The sequence below is a fragment of the Corvus hawaiiensis genome, chromosome 1 (genome assembly GCF_020740725.1).
Source record: "Corvus hawaiiensis isolate bCorHaw1 chromosome 1, bCorHaw1.pri.cur, whole genome shotgun sequence".
Lineage (NCBI taxonomy): Eukaryota > Metazoa > Chordata > Aves > Passeriformes > Corvidae > Corvus > Corvus hawaiiensis.
The window spans coordinates 71,389,011-71,408,993 of NC_063213.1; the positions used below are offsets into that span (position 1 = coordinate 71,389,011).

General features: G+C 44.3%; 1 protein-coding gene across 1 annotated transcript in view; it reads right to left on the reverse strand.

Annotated features, from left to right (window-relative positions):
- Positions 1–9,156: 9,156 nt before the first annotated feature.
- PHLPP1 (PH domain and leucine rich repeat protein phosphatase 1) overlaps positions 9,157–19,983 on the reverse strand; it is a 149,704-nt gene continuing 138,877 nt past the window's right edge. The window contains exons 14-17 of the mRNA XM_048310728.1: positions 16,550–16,654; positions 15,417–15,611; positions 13,130–13,358; positions 9,157–11,249 (exon numbers count right to left, since the gene is read on the reverse strand). Of these exons, the coding sequence (XP_048166685.1) occupies positions 10,107–11,249; positions 13,130–13,358; positions 15,417–15,611; positions 16,550–16,654 (1,672 nt within the window). The 3' untranslated portion in view covers positions 9,157–10,106. The remainder of the gene's footprint in view (positions 11,250–13,129; positions 13,359–15,416; positions 15,612–16,549; positions 16,655–19,983) is intronic.

The following is a 19,983-nucleotide window of genomic DNA, read 5'->3' on the forward strand; positions in this document are numbered from 1 at the left end:
CTGCAAAGTGTAGGAGATGGAGAAGTTGTACAATTTGATATAGTGCAAGGAAAGAAGGGTTTACAAGCAGCAAATGTTACTGGGCCTGGAGGTATTCCAGTCAAAGGCAGCCGTTATGCACAAAATTATAAACAGTATCCATCCCAGCAGCTTCCCTACCCACAACCTACTTTCCCCTTTTACCCTATACCCAATATAAACCCTTTCCTAAGTTTACCCCATCCCCAGTTTATTCCTAATCCGTTTTTCACCCCATGGCTTCCCTATACAATTCCCTTTCCCCACAACTCTTCTCTGATGCCGAGGGGGGGATAAAAAGGTGGAGGGAAGAAATTAAACCCTCTCCTGCATCAGTTTCCCCACAAAGCATGCTCAGAGAATCCTGTCTCCCTTCCGTCAGCCCTAAGATGTTCAGAGAATCTGTTTGGACATTTAAAGACTCAGGAGGGTGGCTTGTTTTGTTTTGAAACTGTCCTTGTTGTTTTCAATGTTAAGTTTTAAATCTCTTTTTGTTAAAAATAAACGGGTGAAATGTTGGGGTCTCCTCCCCTGCCATGTAGCCCTGGGAGAGGGGCCCTGAGGGGAGGCACGGGGTTTCCCAGCCCCTAGTCAGCTTCATTCCCCACTGGTTGTTTTGTGTTCCCCTGCACGGGCAAGGACCCTCGGGTCCCGTGATTGCCGCAGTTCCTCGGCAGAGCCCCGGATGCGGCTGGAGAAATAAACATCTCTGAAACATCTAGCAAGAATCAGTCCATACATATTTCTTTCCCATGGGCCTCGTTGATTGATACACGTGTTGCAGTATCTGCACTGTGACACTCACCTGCGGTGAAGGAAATAGGGATAGCAAAGGCCAAACCTGCCCTTCTCTGAGAGGCTGTCCTGGGGGGCGACAGCACAGCATCTCTCAGCCTCAAAGCCTTGGGTACAGCAAGAAGCCTTCTGGGACACCAAGCCTTTTCTGAACCTTCATAAAGAGGATTAAAATGGCCACCATCCCTGGAGATGTGAGGAAATGGATGCAGGTTGCAGGGTGAACTGGAGCTGCCTGGCAGGAGAAAAGCCCCACTGCAGATGAGAGGTCACTAGTGAAAGGAGCTGGGCTGAGTAGCTCATTCATCTCAGCTACCTGTGAGACTCCTGGCCAGCCCCTTTGGGTTTAAACCATCAATTTGCACCAGTCTGCATCAATGTGTGAGCAAACAGCTTTAGTCAGTCAGAGAGAAAAGCCTCTAGCTGAGTCCCCCAGCATTAGCTACCCACAGAGGGACCCCCTCCCACTGAAGAGTCTCAGAGAAAAACAATCTCTCTTTGAAAAAATGTGTCTCCCTGCCCTAATCCTGAGGAGGAAACAAAGGCTGTAAGATATTTAGGCTGAGAAAGATAGGAAAAAAGAAAGAAAGGAGAGAGGAGGAAGGAGGGGAGGGGAGGGAATCCTCCCCCTGATCCTGCATCCCACCACTGAGTAGACTGCCATGAAAATTTCATGATGCTGGGTTGTGCACCTTTGAGCACCCATTTTCCTAGATGTGCCCTTTATTCAAACAAATTCATAAAATAGTTCAGTCTGGGGGAAATCTTGTCCAAAAGAAAGCAAATCACCCTTCAAGGACACAGGTCTCTTGTTTCAATGTGAAAGGCAAAACTGGTGGGGGGGAGGACAAAGAGGAGACAGAATGTTTACTCTTCCAAATAAGCTTAACATAACCTTTACATTTCCCAAATAATTAATATATCTGGAACTGGAAATCTGGTGCTGCTGGAAGATCTTTGTGTATTAGGGCATTGCCATCCTGCTGCAGAGCAGCTGTAAGGGGGAAGGACCTTTGTACCCATCTGCAGAAAGGAAATTTTCAGGTAAGCAGAAACCAGAAGCTCTCCTATTTTCTTAAAGACAAAAGAAAATTAAAAGAAAAAATTCCCAGACTATAATACATTTTATCCCAATTTAAGCTTTTTCCATGAGTCCTCCAGAGAAGAGTTTGAGTGTATCCAATGTGCAGAAACAACTAGGGACACAAACAGGTTGTGCAACAGCAGAAACTGAATTCAAGGCTTAGCATTAAGAAAAGTCAGGATCTCAATTTACATGGGAAACTGCTCTAAATTGATGAGAATACATACAGGGATTAGAGCACTAAAGAACAGTTTGAATGGAATTTTTCTTTCATAATCCATGTATTTTACTCCTAGTGCAGACTCGCCTTCATTAAAGTTATTCTTCTGGTAGTTTTCCACCACAACTTATATTCACTGTAGAGTTAAGCAAAGCTACAGATACACATCAGAACTTCAGTAACTCAGATCTCTCAAACACATTTGCAGAACTTGGACGTCTCCTTTTGTTCTTCAGGACCCAGGTAAGTTGCTGAAGGGCACTATGAGTGCATTGTTTATGACAGCTGTGACATTCATTGTTACTCTTCTCCTTCAAAACATCATCTCCCAGAAGAGGTGGCACTTGGTGTATTGCAGCAGCTCAATGCCAGCACAGCACAAAAACTGTCACAGATGCTCAGCATCACCCGCCATAAATAAAACATGAGACCCCTCGCAAGGTCCACCAGTTGTCAAAGCGTTGGATGTAATTGGTTTTGGTGTGTGACAGTGCAAAACGGGCAAGTCACAGGATGCCCTTCATTACTACAAATGGTCTATTGATTTCCAGGGATGCCTTTTGCACACAGACCTGCACCTGCTACTGGGCTCCCCAAAACTTGCAGGCCGTGCTGAAGGGCTCGAGGGTGGGAAATGCCTGCGTGTGTTTTACAAGTAATTAGTTTTTCAGAAGGATGTAGAAAGGCTCATGAGACAGATGCACACAGGTGCAAACAGGGTGTTTTCCTTGCTTCAGAATGCGAAAATAATTCCCCAACAAGATAGCCCTATCATAGAGCCATTAAGAGCACTGCTGTGTTCACCACTAAATCATGTCCTCAAGTGCCCACAGCCACAGCTTTTGAACAGCTTTTTGGATGGTGATTCCACCACTTCCCTGGGCGGCCTGTTTCAATGCCTGAACACCTTACAGTGAAGAAATTTTCCTAAACCTCCCTCGGTCCAACTTGAGGCCATTACCTCTCATTTTGTTACTTGGGAGGAGAGGCCGACCCCCACCTGGACACAGCCTCCTTTCAGGCAGTTGTAGACAGTGATAACATCTCCTGAGCCTCCTTTTCTCCTACGCAACCTAAACACCTGCAGCTCCCTCAGCTGCTCCTCATCAGACTTGTGCTCCAGACCTTCACAAGCTCCATTGCCCTTCTCTGGACATGCTTCAGAACTTGTGCAACTTAGAGGGAATTCAGATTTTTACGCTGTTGTGGATCAGCTCTGATGGTGAAGATTCAGCAGTTTATTGCTCCAAGTAAGTGAGACATGCTGGGATGAAGATCTCATTGCCCATTTGCTACGACTATTTGAGATCTTGCTAAGACCCTGTTTCACCTGGCAGCACTGCAGATGCTCTCCTGAGCAGTAGCAGGTGTGGCTTCCCTGGCTGCCTCAGTCCTCACATCTTTGTTTGGACTCACAGCAAATACTTCTAACACTCAGGGGGTTTCTGAGAGCTCTCGGACCATGCAAAGCCAACTCCTGCTATGTCAGTGTTGCTGCCTTCCTGCCTTCCTTGCTCAGCTGAGGGAAGGCTTTTCCGGGCCTCTGGTGCTCCTGCATGGCTCGCACGATGGGGTGGGAGCCCAAGGGTGCGGGATGCAGCCGTTCCACTGGCAGCCGCCAAGGAGGAAGATGCGGCAATGCTGGTCCTGTCCCGCGGTAACACGAGGGGGAGCCCTTGCAGCTCCCAATTAATACGGACAGCAAGAATACGCCTTTTCCCACCCCAAATATAAACGCTCAGTTCCTCATCAGAAAAAACCAGGAGGCCTGAAAGCCATCTCTGATCATCTTCACAAGGACATTGCTTCTGTTTCAAACAAGTGCAAGCCACAGGCCACTGGGAGTGGGGAAGGCCACTTGCTATGGATCCCCCTTCCTACACACCCCTATTTCTGATGGTGCAGGATGGACTGGGGACATCCTTTCCCATGTTCTTATCACCAGAGCATTCCGAAAATGCCAGGGAATGACTTTGCTGATACCTGAGTTGATTCTCTGTGGCCAAATTTTGCCCAACAGAAATGAGAGAACGGAAAAATCTCTTTAGCCCTTGTAAAATGAAACTACCACAGCTGACTTGTCAAAGCTTGCTTTTGGGGAGATTTGCTGCTTTCAGGAGGACAGCTTTGGCCTTTAAAAAGACTTTAAAAAGACACAGCAGTTTTTGCTCGTCCTTGCCACCCAATTTTCAATACATTTGAACAGAGTACTTCACTATTGCACTCTTCTGTGCACAATATGTCACTATATATTCTGTAATTTCAGGACCAAGGTAAGTACTAACTGCAAGTGCACCTACTGCAAGATTTTTTTTCCACAAAATGCTGGTGAGTCTCTCCTTAAGAGGAATTAAAATGAAAAAGCATCTCACAAGTCACAGACTTTTGCTACACCAGTGTCTCTTCACAGTTCTGCATCCCAATTTCCTTTAAAGCATTCAACAGCATACATTTAATTAGCAAAACAATCCCATCTGTTCCACGAGTCAATACTAACAACTTTACGGTTAAAACACATTTATTTCTCTTGGTGCAGCTGTGCTGAATCTGACGAGGGGAGAAGAGCCTGCTGTGCTCAGAGCATTGTGTCTGGTGCCCAGGCTCTCATCACAGTGCTGCTGGCACCAGGAGCTCCTAAAAGACCTCCAGAGCCCCGTACCTGCCCACTGATGGCCCCTGGGACACCCCCAAGTTACCTACATGCCCTAAACACAGACCTCCACAGACAATTCTACAGAACCACTGGTAAAAGATCACTTTTCTGTCTGTTTCCTCAAGTTTTGAGACACAGAAGAACAAGCTCAAACAAGAACACCAAACGCACCAGAGGCTGTGATGAGCAGCAAGACATTGGAATTGAAATCCTAATAGGGAACAGGGCAAGAAGAGCCAACTGAACTTCATCCACCAGCAGGAACTACTTCCCAGCCTTGATACTGCATACTTCATCCTCTCCCCCAAAGCCTGACGTGCAGGAATCCACACTCTGACTGTAAACCCAGGCATCCTGGATCTCCTACAGCAGAAAGCCTCAAGGGATCACCTAACTCCTGAGTCTCCCTACGAGGGAGCAGACCAGTCCTGCCTGTCCCAGGTCTCTGTAACACTGCAGTTATTATACAACAGCTCCCTCATGCTGTCATGCTCCTGACAAGCTCTTGCAGTTTAAGTGTCTCCCTTCAGCTTACAGTATTAAAAAAATATGGAAAAAGATGAGATAGTGTCTGCTTCGCTCAGATCCTGCCTCAGTCTCAACCTAGAGAGCAAGCTTAGCTCATGGCACGAGATAAAAGGTAGGACGAGGTATCCAAGTCAACCGCAGGTGAATCCAAACTTGTCAGCCTGAGAAAGGATGATCTAAAGGATGAACTGTTGACCTCAACGGGAATGGAAATACAAATAAAAAGGTCTGGATAAAAGCAGGGACCAATCATTTAAACCAGGGACTTGGAGCAAACAAGGAACTTTTTCCCCACTGATGTCCTAGATAAATGGTACACTGATTCTGCCCTGGGGCTGCTGTTAATCTATTTAATATCTGGGGGTTTTCCACACCCACCTTTTGATTGAAATGGCTGCAAAGAGTTACTTGTTCTCAGGCAGCAGACGAATTTTAACTTTTAGCTTTCCACAGAAGCAGCAGTCTTGTTAGGTAGGGCATTTGAACACTTACAGCATCAGTGTAGGGCACAGCAAAACACAAACAATCAAGAGGAAACAGACTGGTTCATGCAGCACCCCATGAAATCCTCAGTGCAAGCAGTGCAAGCATGCAGGTAACAAATATGTAAGACAAATCAATTAGTGCAACAATAGCAGAAGTTAACCCCGAACAAGTCAATTGAACTAACAAAGCAGGGCAGTAAAGCAGGTTAACAGAGAAAAGTAAACGTAGAGTCATTTAACAGACGCCAAGGCTGTCCTGGTTCCAGCTGAGCCCAAAAGACATTTTTACCACCTTCTGGCCATGTAGCTCCCCCCTGCAGCCAAAGCTCTGAGGGACCTGACCCTCCAGCACTGCTGAGAACTGTTTGGTTTGAGTGCCTTCTCCTCTTAGAAAAAAGCGCATCTCTTCACTGACGGCTGGCAGTGTCCAGGGAAATCAGGCTGATCAGGCTGAAGTTACTGTTCTCTTCACTCCTTTGAATCCTACTGCTCTGCTTGAATTGATTCAAGCCCTTCTGCTCCCCCGACCAGCAAACCCTTCACGGGGTTATCCCAACCAACCCACTCAAGTGCACATTTGCAAGCCCAGAGCTGCAAGGCTGCACCCACGAGGCACCATCCGTGACAGTGCAGAAATGCAGAAATTACCTCCAGAGCCAAGTGTGACATTTCATTGGCACCCAGCCCCACAGAGATGCACTTCCGGAGTAGCGAAGTTATGCTGAAAAAAGAAATATGTACAATTTGCTAGAAAATTACATGTATGAGTTGCAAACACGAGGGCTGGTGATGAAGCTGAGCTTGCTGTGAAGAGATTACTTAAAGCAAAACTTACAGGGCACTACAGCAGCAGCACATTCTGTAGCCATGAGGGAGACAACCCACATGGACACAGCAGCACGCTCCGAGGGCAGTAAGCCAGAGGGAGGCAGTGCCACCATGGCACTGGTCACCATCACAAAGATGGTGGTGCCACACGCTGAATGCCCAGGCAGGACGCCAACAGCCTATTCAGGCACAACAAAATGCATTACACGAGAGCACTATGGGCAGAAAGCAAGAAAAAAGCTTTTATGGCGTTTAACAAAAGGCTTGCATTTACAAGCAAAGAAGCCACTCAGTTGATTCTCAATACGACCACAATTTTCTGTTTAAAATTATCTTCCAGGAAATAATGTAAATATGTTCATTTCTCTGCCATCAGCCATCTACCTCCTCCTATTCATGCATTTCTGCTTGTCTCAGATACATCTATCAGCAAGTTTCAAAGGACACGCAAGGTTTGATTATAAAGGTAATGTGGTTCTACATTTTCCACAGCTGAAAGCATTCTTCTTTTTAGCTCCCAACCTATGTCCCTGCTACAGCTGTCAAGTTCTGCAAACAAATCCACATCTGTTTGAGGCATATAGTTCCCAGTAGGTCAAAACTGTGCAAAATATACTGTGAACATAATCCTAAAGTCATGTACAATATTAGTGCATGTAGATGCAATCAGTGACGTTAGCTTCAGCCCTCGTGAGGTAAGAACATACTAACCCCCTTTTGTGAAAGAGGACAGCAACGTCCAGAAAAATCATGAATTGCAAACACTGTACCTTGTTTTTCAAGTCCCAGTTTAAAGCCAGAACAAAATACCTTTTGCCCTTGTTTAAAAATAAATGCTATTTACAAAGATGCTGCAAGCCATCCAATCTACTGATCTAGCCCAACACATGACACAAAGCCCAGCAGAGGGATGAAGTTGCCCCTATGAACGCACCAATCCTTCATATTATGACTTGTTAAGACAGGCTACTATCACAGACATCTTTTCAAGGCAGAGCAAAAATCCAAAGGTACAGCTCCTCCACCAAAATCCTGTCACTTTGCTGCCACAGGGGCTAGCTTTACAGAAGGCACCAAGCTGAAAGGGGCAGCCTTCAGTGGGCTGTCAGTTTTGACCATCTATGCTTCCAAGTAAGGGCATAAGGGGGGAAACCACATCATTGCCTGTACGCAGTGAATGTCACAGAGGCTGGCAAGTTCTTGGGAGTCTGTCCTTCAAATGGAGGGAAGGGAAAGTCTTTACAGAACCTATGTGCATATCCTCCTATTCATATGAGAGAAGTATCAGTTGTCAGCACTGAGCCAAAGTTTAGCTCACATGAAACGGTTCCCCTTCCACCCCTACTCTGCCCTCTGCTCCTCCCTCTGGGGTACACCAGAGACACCTTATCACAAACAGAGACCAACAGTGGCAGCAAGGTTACTCCTCCACCAGCAGCAGGAAAATAAAGGTAGTGTCCTTGCTAGTGATCACCTTCAGCCTCAAGCAGCACTGGAACTGAAGGAAAAAATCAAGAGAGTATTTTCCAAGGACAGGGAATCAATTCAGCAAAATCTGAAATATACAAACTGTTTACCAAAGAACACCTAAGAGTTACTAACCAATAAACCATAAACTTTGTTTGTTTAAATACATTATTTAATGAGTGTTAAGAAAGAGATATTTAGAAGCTCAAATTACAATGAAATACAATCTTCTAGATCTACAGTAGACAGTGCTATAAACATTTATCAAACCAGGTATTTTAATGTTTGCTCCTCTGTTGTTATTGTTATTAAGGAAAAGTAACAAAAAATCTTCTGTTAACAGCAATCCTGTTCTAACTTGGCTATTTCACTCTAGAACAGAGTAAGGACAGCAGCCTGTCACCACAGTCCTTTTCCCAAATACAGACCAAATGCCAAGAAGGAACAAGACACTGTCATGACTGCACACTAATTCAGCTTTTTAGAGAGTGAGAAGTAAAATGGAGCAGTTGATTGGGGGCAATATGAGAAAGGACACTGCTCCCTTCCCACAAGATGCCCTTTTGCTACCAAAGTCTGATTGCCATCGAACTCAGGTTCATTCAGCACATTGGAGCAAATTTACATAGGTAGTCTTAAATTCACTTTTCCACCTTCTCCTCATATATTCTCTCTTCTCTCAGTATCCAATGTTTTCCTTCTAACTTTTCTTATCCCTTCATCATTTCAATCTTCAGTCACTCAGTTCCAGCGGGACAGAGCCAGAGCACCGCTCCTCTTCAGTCTTCTGGCATTGTCAATAGTGCGGCAAAGGGCAAATCAGTAGTGCTGAATTAGTACCAAGAAAGAAAAAACGAAGAGATCAATTCTTCAGAGAGTTGGTTTGTATCTTTTAAAGGCCACTTTGCACAACCTTTCAATTCTGAAAGCACAAGTGAGCTTCTGCAGTTAGTGTAAAAATGTGATTGAGCTGAAAAAGTTTCAACACTTCCTGGTTTAACTGAGCAGCATGCTGAGGAACCACAGCAAGCTGCTGTTTGAGAGCTGCTGCTCAGCTAGTCAGACATAAAAGCAGACATCAGGTGTAAATTTCATATTTATTATAACAAAAATTATGACATGTTCATTTGTGCATTCGGCTTTAATATAACTCTTGGTATGTAAATGTTCTACAGCAAATGAGCTCTATACAATCATGCTGGTTGTGGCAGCAGTAAGGAACACAAACAAAACGTGTCTGTAAAAGTAAGGAAAGAAAGAGACTGGAGGAAAAAGTGGGTTTCTTTGAACAGTCTACACCACCTGGGCTCTAGCTAACTTGTACACAGCCACACAGTCCATTATGCTTAATGACCATGGCCCCAAGAGTCGCTTAAGAAAAAAGGTCAGTTTTTCAGGTTGTGTCCTTAATGCCAAGGCTACAAAACATGTAAGCATCACTATACAACACTGAGCTATTTACAGGAATTTCCCAATCAACTGTTCTCTCAGAGAAAATTAGTGAATCTCAGTGACTTAAGTCACCTGAAAGAGTAAAGCAACTCCTAGGAGTTAGTCTCCATATTCTACAAATGTCTATCATTTTCAAGACCAAAAAAAGCCTTTTCTCTCAAAGAAATACAGTATTACAATATTACTTAAATCATTTAGCACTGGCTACTGCCCTGCTTTTCAAACAAAACAAACAAGCCATTTTAAAAAATATTACATCATCATCTGTTTCTCAGCAATATATTAAACCTTTTTATTTTTTTCATTTTTTTTTTTTGTTTTCCTGTTTTACACTTGATATGTTAAGGGAGGGTTAACTATTTTAAACTTTACCAGTCAAGCGTCTCTAGAAGAAAGTCAGTGAATATTAAACCTAACAAACTGAAAAGCTGCAGTTATCTGTAGTGGCAGGATAAGGAAAAGGAAGTATATAAAGGAAAAGGGTAAGGAAAACCCCTGCTGTAATGCAAGCCCACTGGGTCTCACAGTCAAATCTCCTTATTTGTTAGTTTATTTCTGAGCAGTAAATAGAGTGGGTCATAGTGGTGTGTCGTAATAGTCTGCCAGGTGGTCCATTGGATACTGCCTCTGCTGCTGCTGCTGCTGCTGTTGTTGCTGCTGCTGCTGTTGTTGTTGTTCCTGGTGCTGCTTCATAATCTCCTTGACTTCTTCTTCGAGCTCTGGTGGGATGATGAACTGGTCATCGGGATCAGGTTGTGCTGGAGCAGCAAAGTAGCCCCCGGTTTTTCTGAGTGGTGCATCCGTTGCAACTTCAATTAAGTTATGGCTCCTCTCGTGTGGTGCCACAGAGCCGTTGCCCCGCCGGCGCCCTATTGTGCCCATGGTGGAATATTCAGCTTTCCTGGGAAGGCCGGGCTCATCTTCATTGGCACTGATGACGATACCTTCGTCACTGGCTTCCACTGGCACTTGGAGAAGCTGCTTCTCCTTGGCTCGGCTGCAGTGGATGTCCACCTCCACCTCCACGCGGCTGCCGTTGGTGAACACCCCCTCGATGGGCTCCTCGTCGTCGCTGTCAAGGCCGTTGTCGGAGAAGGCGCTGGAGAAGGTGGCACTGGAGAGCTGCCGCTGGAAAGAGTTGGACAGGCAGACGGGGTGCAGCATGCAGCGCTGCTCCCCCGGGTACGCCGGGCTGTTCTCGTTCATGGCCACCTGCGGGGGCTCGTCCGAGGCTGTGGACCCCACCTCGCTGCTCATTTCCGAGGTGGAGATCTCGCTGCTGATTTCCGAAGCCATGCCGCTGCTCGAAGACGGCATCCCGAGCGCGTCTGTGGGCCTGTCCTTGATGACCACATTGACAGACGGGGGGAAGATGCCTGGGCTTGGGGGTGGGACCCCACTGAGCTCACAGCAGCAGAAGCTGTCCTCTGTCACGTTGAGCTGAACCACGACAGCGCTGATGCTGTCATTGCAGCCATAACTCTGGGCCAAAGTGCAAAGCTTCTTGGCGGCTGCCAGCGCGTCAGGCACATTTCTGACAGCCTCCACTGCTTCATCCATTGAGAGGCTGTCCCACAGCCCCTTGCTCCCCAGAATGAAGAATTCATCTTGTGGAGTTAAGGTGATGGACTGGACGTGAGGACGCGGCACAACACTTGGGTGAAGGAAGGTGTACCCCAAGATTCTTGTTGAATCGGTCACACCATTCACTTTGCCATCCTGAAATTAGAAAGGACAGGAAATTGGCAACGTGACAGACAAGGACATACAGTACCTGCCTCTCCTTGTATTTTATTGATGGCTGTTTTTGTGGTACCCCCAATACTGCCACTCACAGACAAGGAGACAGACAAGCAGAGTGACGAGGTGACAGAGCTGGGATTAGAGCACAGCAAAGGCTGTTTTGCAATCCTGCGCTGCACCTCCTACACCCAACTGATTTGTCATCAGCACCACCTATGCACAGACCAACAAAGCAGAAGGCTGCAACAAAGAGCCATCTATCCTGCTCCTACAGCTGCAAGAGCCAACTGGACAAATCTTTTACCAGTGAGTCAGACTCATCCCTCCTCCACCCACTGTATCTGGCTTTGGACAGAGCAGAGCAACACACATTTGATATAGGGGCAGGTCATTCAGTTATGAGTCTTCTCTTGCAGCTGTAACAATTGTAGGTTTCATCTTGGCTCATCACTTTAGAAACCAAGGTTCATTAAAAAAACCCTTTAAATTAAGCATGCAAGTCAAATGTAGCAGAGAGCAAGTCTACATCTCTCAGTCAGCTGAGTTGTAGTGAAATGTTTTACACGCCCCAATTACTTACTACATTTCCACTTAGATATGACATTTCCAAAGGGAGGAGGAGTAGTATCTGAAGGGATAACATCAGTAAAAACGGACGCATTTGAGAAAAAAATCCCATGCATGTCCAAATCCCAGAATCCTGTCCTGGTTAGAATGCAAACTGCCAAAATAAGCAGAGCAAGTGTCTGAAACAGCAAGTCTGGCTATCTGTCAGCTTGCTGCAGATAGCTGCACCCGGCTAATTGCGTATTCAAGAACAGCAAAGGTGAGGATTTACTCTTTGGGTGCAGCTAATAACTGTAGGGGTTATTATAAAGCAGATAACCACAGAAAAGTGAACCAAGACTAAAAAAGCTTCCTCCTTAAAATCACTCAGAAGAAAAAAAAAAGCCCCATGTCGGCTTGTTAACTTTCCCATTAGAAGGCTGACAGCAGTGATAAGCCATCAGTGTGTATGAAATCAGTGAGTCATCTGAAGATTCAGCCCAGAAATTTCTCTTTTCCTCTATGGAGCCACAAAATGAGCGTGCCTCCGTGATGTACACTATGTTGGAGTGATTCCCTTCCAACTTGTCAAGTTTGAGATCCCAGCTCTCACCTTTCCCTGGCAAGATCAACAGGCACATGACTTACTCCACACACACATGCCCACCCTGCTCTCAGGCATACAGCAGTGAGGTTTCTGCCCTTTCCCCCACCATTAGGAGGATTCAATATTTATCTGTTCCTCTGCATGTGTCACACAAGGCAAAGCAAAACTGACAGCGGTGGCTTCAAGCTTCTAGGAAAGGAACAAATAGTTTTCTCCTCTCTCACGGTTCAGCTGAGCACAGGGTGAGTTTTCCTTTTGGGCAAGTGCTCTCTTCAAGAGCAGCCTGTCAAAGGGCAGTTCTGGGAACATAGCTCAGACAGCAAAGTCAGCCTGCCAGGAGCAAGGAGTCTCCTAAGGGAAGGACGGCATTGCTCCAAGTGCTCTGCCCTCTCATCTTTGTTAATTGGAAAAGCTCTCCATGACAGTTCCAACACAGCAATTCCTCTCCCATTAGGAGAAGAGTATCTGCTTTCCTGTTTCAATGCAACATGCTCACAGCTGCTCACTCTTAAAAGCTAATCAAAATTCAGCATGGCAATAGGATGGAAATGCAATTTGACTGCATGGTATGAATCACCTTGAAAGGAAAAGTGCAACTGAGGAACCCACACCATGACCACCACCTCCTAGAGGTTACTGATACCAACATGCAATTTCATGCACTGCTGTTGCAAGTTCTAACAGTCCCCAGCTGTTCTCTAACCTCTGTGATAATGGCCTTATGCTGCTTAATCCTCTTCAGCTCTTCCTCACAGCTCATCATGTAACACCTGGACAAAGGCAGAGGTTTCCCATTCCGGCAGAGAACAGTTTGGCACTTCCCCACATTTGCTGAGGTTAGTGTGAAGCATCCACCAGGGTCCATGGGATCATGTTTTATATGGCAAAGGACAGCAGAGCCTCCAAGTTTCTGTCCAGCTGTTCCAAGTTTCCTGGAATTTAAACAGAACAGTGATTGTTCTTTAATTGGAAAACAAGTGTTCGGGGCACTATGGAGAAACAGACGCTGTTCCACAATCAGAAGCATTTGGGGCACTGGCTCTATTGGATCACTGGGACAGAAACAAAAGTCACTGAGGACTGACACTACAGCAGCAGCACTGCAGGAATCCCACGTGCAACTCTCAGGCAGGGTGTTATTTTCACGTATGCAGATACTCAAATATGCTCAATTTTAGAAAAAAAAAATCTTTGCGCTTATAAGAGTTTCACAGTTGTCTTTTCTTTTACATCTTACAGTGTTTTAAAGGTCAGGTAGAGCTTTGGCTTCTGAAGCTATGGATCTTATTATAAAAATAATAATTCTGACTGTAAAAAACCTCTACTTTTGAGCAAAAGCAGAATACAGAGGTTCACTGTTTTGTGATATCTTCAGGATAATGCTCTTAGAAGCTATCAAATTATGACCAAAAAAATCACAATGGCTGTGACTTCCACTGTAAGAAGATACATTTTTAATTTATGCTGTCAGGTACTAACCTGTTAAACATGTTCTTAGAAATGTTTAAGCCTGCTTTTTCAGCAGGAGCCACAGTGGAAAAAAAAAACTATGAATAAAATTGAAGTTTTCAGAATCCGGACATTAAAATGTAAATTAATTTCAATATTAGACTGTGAAAAAACATCCTTCCCAGTAGCTTGTTTATCAGGATCTTACTCCTATAGTAAATAGAAAGCTAATTACTAATATTTATATAAAGGCTAGGTATAGCTAGTAAGAACTTTAGATTCAAAATCCTGGGGAGAGAATGCACAACTAAATTTGCAACCAAGCTTCAATGTGCTTTTAAAATTATTTTTTACAAATACACTTTAGGAGTGCTGTGTATCATCTGTAAACATCAGTGAATGACTAACTGCAACTGGAATGAATATTATTTCTGGTTATCCAAAGAAGTGGTTAGCTGATTTTTATTCGAGAGAAAAAAAAAAAAAAAAAGACGCAGCTTTTTGTAGGAATGCCACATTCCTTGTAAATTGCATTAGTAGCAAACAAAACCACTTAATAAGTACTTTCAGTACTGAAATTTGCTATTATTTTTGATTATTTTAAGTATATGGCAACCACCTTCTCAGTTAGCAGTCTGAGGCACTGTTATAAGCAATTATGGGAAGGAAGTGTTTTCTCTCTTGCGTGTGTAAGATTCAGTGCCACCCTACTGCTTCCCTGTCTTTCCCAATACAACAACTTCAGTATTTTTCCTTTCCAAGGGTGCAGCAATTCAACAATAAGCAATGCTACTTTTAATTTGATCAACTTAGTCTCTAAGCTGCTTATTTGCTTTCTTCTTTGTTTCCCTGACCTCTTCACTCTCCTCTGTTCAATTCCTTTCACACTCCTCCTTCACTCAGTGTCTCCCTAGGCACAATTTCTTCTTCTGTCAAGAACAGCACGCACAGTTTCCAAACCACTACAGAGAACTGCTATTACACTCACAGCTATTGTATCACAATCTCTCTGGATGGGTCCAGCTCAAATAATATTCAAAGGCCAAAGGGATTTCTAAGAAGTCAGACTACATGTTTTAAATATTTGTGTAGCCTTAAATAACCTGAATTGGTACAGAGGAACAGAAAAGATGAGTTCAGGCTTTACAGGCAGTAGTAGCAAGGAAGTTTAAAAAGATGATCAAGACATTCATACCACTGACTTGGTTATGGCCAGTTGTAAACCTTAAGACTTCGAGAAGATACCAGAAAGAAATAAACCTCCACCCACCACTTAGTCATGAGCATTTTAGTAACTTTGCAAGTGGATAGGGATTTTTCTTGTCTGGTTGGAGAGGTGTTGGGGCTTTTCTCCCCACACGTGAAAGGAACTGAGAGCAATATTCACAAAACAAGCAATAAAAGGAAACACTGTAGCCAGATACCCAGGCTTTTTCCTCCTCTCACGTTTCTTTGAAGCAAGAGCAGGTGCCTGACCTGAAAGCAAAGAAACTGCACAGTGAGCACAGACAAGGTAAAAAAAGCTTCAGATCCAAGACTACCTCTGCATAACGATGAAAGTGTTGATCATGTATTCCTCCTCATTCTTTGTTTTCTGCAGCTCTTCTGCCAGGATGTCACTCATCGTGCACTGCAGCAAGTAGGGCACTTCCACGTTGCGGTCCCCATCAAACACACCATAAAGGGCCTCCCGGTTGTCACAGAAGTTGTTGGCCGAAAGTGCTGCCACACACAGCCTAGGGAAAAAACAAAACAGGAAAACATCAGGGGGTTTATCCCACTACTAGTTTCTCAACTTGTCATTTTGACCAGAGAGGTGCAGCCTGGTCTGAGCACCAGCTTTATACACCTCTGGTCACAGGTGTTTCAGGACTGCTTTCTGAGCTGCAGAGGTGAGTCAGGCCCATCAACAGTACTAAGGCATGGAGAGAACTATACTGGGAAGTTCAAGCCAAGCCCTAAGGATTCTTCCTCCTTTTCAGCACGTAAGCAAGTCCCTTATTTGTAGAAATAGGGGGGGAAAGTATCTCTGAAACAACACCAATTTAAACTGCACTTGCTACTCCAAAAGCCATCCTTGGGATCTAGCACGCTGACAACCAAGTTGAGTGCTAAATCAGCTAAGAGCTAGGAAAGGCTTGCTGGCACTTGCTACGGAAACCTAGGTAGCAGAAGATTTCTGAGAAGGTATTTGAGGAACAAAGAAAGATTTGTCACATTGCCAGCAACACAGAGACTAGCAGGCTCTTGGTACATTATTTGTCAAGTGCTGCCTTAGTCAAGAGGAGCGCCATACACTATGAATATTCAGAGTTTTGGCCATTCTGTCTCTTCTTTAGTATCTCTGATTTGCTTGGTAAACATCCTTTGGTTGAAGATAAAGAAGCTTTGCAAAGAGGAGAATGCTTTTAAACACTCAGATCTTTTGCAAGTAGCAGAGTCTTGCATAGACCAAATGTGTCGGCTACACTTGTATCTTAGCAACTTCCCTAACAAAGACCCAAGTGGAGAGCCAGGCAGGAGAGCTCGCTATACAAATGGAGAGACGTGGCTTGGCCTCTGCGAGCCCCAAAACATCCCCAAAACTCCCACTGAGGAAAGGATCTGTTTGTCTCGGCCCAGAGGCGCTCTGCTGTTGGGCTGCTCGCACAACAAAGCCCTGGCCAGCCCATACTTGTTCTTAACGCCAGACGCCTCCGTGTAGCCGTGACTCCACACTGCCGGCGCTCCCGACGCGTCGCCGGCCGAGGGCTGGTCGATCTTGAAGCACCGGATATTGCTGCAAGGAGAAAGGAAACGGGAGACTGGACTTGCTGACATGATCCAACTTAAAACACGAACAGAACTTACTCTCCCAGTTCTTAGTAACACATTTAATAGTAGAACACAAAGCAGGACATCCAAAGTGGTTACCTTTATGTGCCTGTATACAACAAACAATAACTGCGCCTCTATGAGGCTATCAGCTGCACTGTTTTCCTTAGCTGGCTTGTATTTCCCTGCTTTCACCCCTGAGCTATTTGCTTCAAACCAGGCCCTGTAGGAATACAAAGCAAATTTGCCACTAGTTTGATGAAAGCCAGTACAGGAAAGTGACTTTTTAAACTTATACGTCTCTCCCACACATTTTAACAAGTTTCTGTGCTCTTTTCCTTGTACTCAAATGAAATCTCCTGTATGACCCACAGCATCCCCTAAATGGAAAAAAAATATTTAAAATAATTGCTTAGAAACAACAACTTGTAGTAACAGCCTTTCATGAAAACACCCAGAAAACAGAAATCAGTTCCATCCTGATCCTGCACCAACCTGCAAGAGCCAGCCTGCAGTCCTGACAGCAGGCACAGCCCTTCTGCATTCCCCAGTTGTGCAGTCCAATTTTCACTTATGCCCTTGATCCTCAACCCTCCAATTTACTACCAACGTAGCCTTTAGCCTGAATTTCAAGTATCTCCTGGAGCATAGTGTAGACTTAAAAAGGGCCCAGCCCTCTCTGTTTATACTCATCTCTTCACAGCCCTGCTTTGCTGGGGAGAGATGACCTACCCCCTGCTCCCTACTGCTCTCTTCCAAAGGCAGGAAAAGCGAGCTCCCCACACGCTGAAGACACTTCAAAGGCACCCAAACCTTTCATGAACCAAATGAAACATAAAAGGACACAAGCAGAAAGGTCTAACTGTTCACTCTGAGCATTCATTTTTTCTTCCTCTAAACCCCCACCTGACCTGAACACACAGGAAAGTCTTTTCTGCATCGCAAAGCCTTCCTCAAATAACCTAAAGTACTGTCACATCCAGTTTGATTTCTTTTTACATTAATAGCCAGGATGTACATCAGCGAGGGCAGACTAAAAGCCAACAAATTACATAAATAATCTTAGAATCACTTGTGTTTTAAGTTCTTGGTTTTGCAGCCCTCTGTGTGACAAACAGGAGGCAAACATCTTGCCACGACCATTAAAAAAGATTAACTAACTCCAAATCAAACTGGAAACCTGGATCTCTTCTAAAGTAGCAGAGATTTTAGGTCTGTTGCACCTGCAAAGCAGGACGCACATGAGCAAACACGCTTTCTCTCTAGACTTCTCATGCAAGGCATTTATCTCCAGGGCAGAGGAACCTGGGTCACAGAGGTTTCTGTTTGTTTCTTTTTTAACTGAGTTGATTGACCACTGGTTCCTGGGCAGGTCAAGGACCCAGAGTTGTCTCAAGGCTTCCCAGCAGTGGTGAAAAAAAAAGCTACCTCAATGCACTGATTCCAGCCTCCATAGGGGCACCAGTGCAAACAGACCATGTGTCCAGAAGGGAATGATACCCAGCAGAACATCCTATGCAGGCAATACAGGCTAAAGGCTTCTGGACAGCACAGCTTATTTTCCCCTGAATTTAAAATGACTGTTACAATTGAACTAGATGCTCTCTCTTAAAAATCAGAGTAACGGCATTTTTTTTTTCTTCTTTTTCATTTTAATTGCTAATGAAAATTCTTACATCCGATAAAGCGCTTGGCAACATCCTCCTAAGTATGCAAGCTTCCTTTAAGATCTCTATACATACTAAAAAAGCAAGCATGCATGACAGGACTCTTCTCACCAGCACTAAGAATACATATTAACCTACTACCTGCTTGAATTCTGCCAGGGCACAGATGGAGAACTGCCTTTCACATGCAGAAGGAGGATATAAAAAGTACCAAGCGCACAAGTATTTTTGTGCCTGCCACGAAAATCAAGTGAAAGAAGCACCTCCTCCCTCACAATCAATTATAGCAGTATACCATAAAAGTAAGGGTAGTATATCAGACACTGAGAAACTCCTCAGGAGGCCTGGAACACCTGACTGTGCCTAATGAACACTAGTGAACAGAACAGACCTGTGGTCTTAAGAATAATTTATTTTAAAAACCCCCCCAAAACTAAAAAAAAACAAACAACAAACCAACCAACAAAAAACCAAACCAAAAAACCACCAAAAAACCCCCAAACAAAACACACATACACAAAAATATCCGCGCCCCCCCCCCCAACAAACAAACCAAAAAATCAACCAAACAAAAAGACCCACTCACACCCCTAAGGCCAAAACAAATAGCAAGCAAAACGCACAAAGGGAAAAGTTTCCTGTGAATTATGGACCACACACATGCCAGTGAAAATATGGCATATAACTGGGCAACACTACTCTTCAACTACTTAGAATTTCAATTTGTACTATAATGCTACCATGCATGATGCCTGAATACTATCATGGCAGGAGAATGTGTGCCCATCTTGTCTGCTGGGTTATACACAAGAAAAGCTGATCTTTCACTAAGTTTTGACACCATTCATTAAGTCTATAAAACATACATATTTTTTCCCCCATGAACCAGAGCAATATTACACACTGCTTCTTCAGGAAGATTTCCTGTATGCGACAAAGCAGCTCTGAAAATAGAGGCATGCCCCTTTTTTCACTGTCTGCTGCAGAACATGGACTCTTGTTTTTATATGTGAGAAATCATCATTACTCAAATTTCCACCTATATTTTGAAGATCTGCTGATTAAAGCTAAAAGTAAACTCACACCTTAAGTTTCCCTTGCTTGCACAACAGATTAGGGTTACTATTCCAGTGTCTGATCTTAACCAGTTAAAAGCAAACAACATGAAGTACCTGCTCAACCCCTAAAAAGTACATCAATCCTCCTTGAAACCATTCAGTGTTTAAGAATAAAAGAGATTTAGAAGGAAACTTGGAGCTAGTGCAGTTTCTTACAGGACATAAGAAAAGTTCAAGGCAGCACCACTGTCCACAGATTATCCGGTTTACTGCAACAGCTTCCCAACACACTGCAGAAGAAGTGACAAAGCATTTGGGGAATTTCAGTTATGGATGGCACTTAAGTCCCAGTGCAGAAAACAAACAGGTAGACAGGAAGGAAACTGAGGGTACCAAAGCAAAGGAACCAGTTTTGCTGCAAACAGAGTGTGAGATGTGAGTCTTTAGCAGTTTAAATACAAAAAAATATACAATTTTTAGGACAGAAGCAGACATATGAAGGGGAATAAGAAACAGTATGTGAAGAGGTAAAAGCAGCACAATGGCAAAGACAGATCCAAGCAGATGAA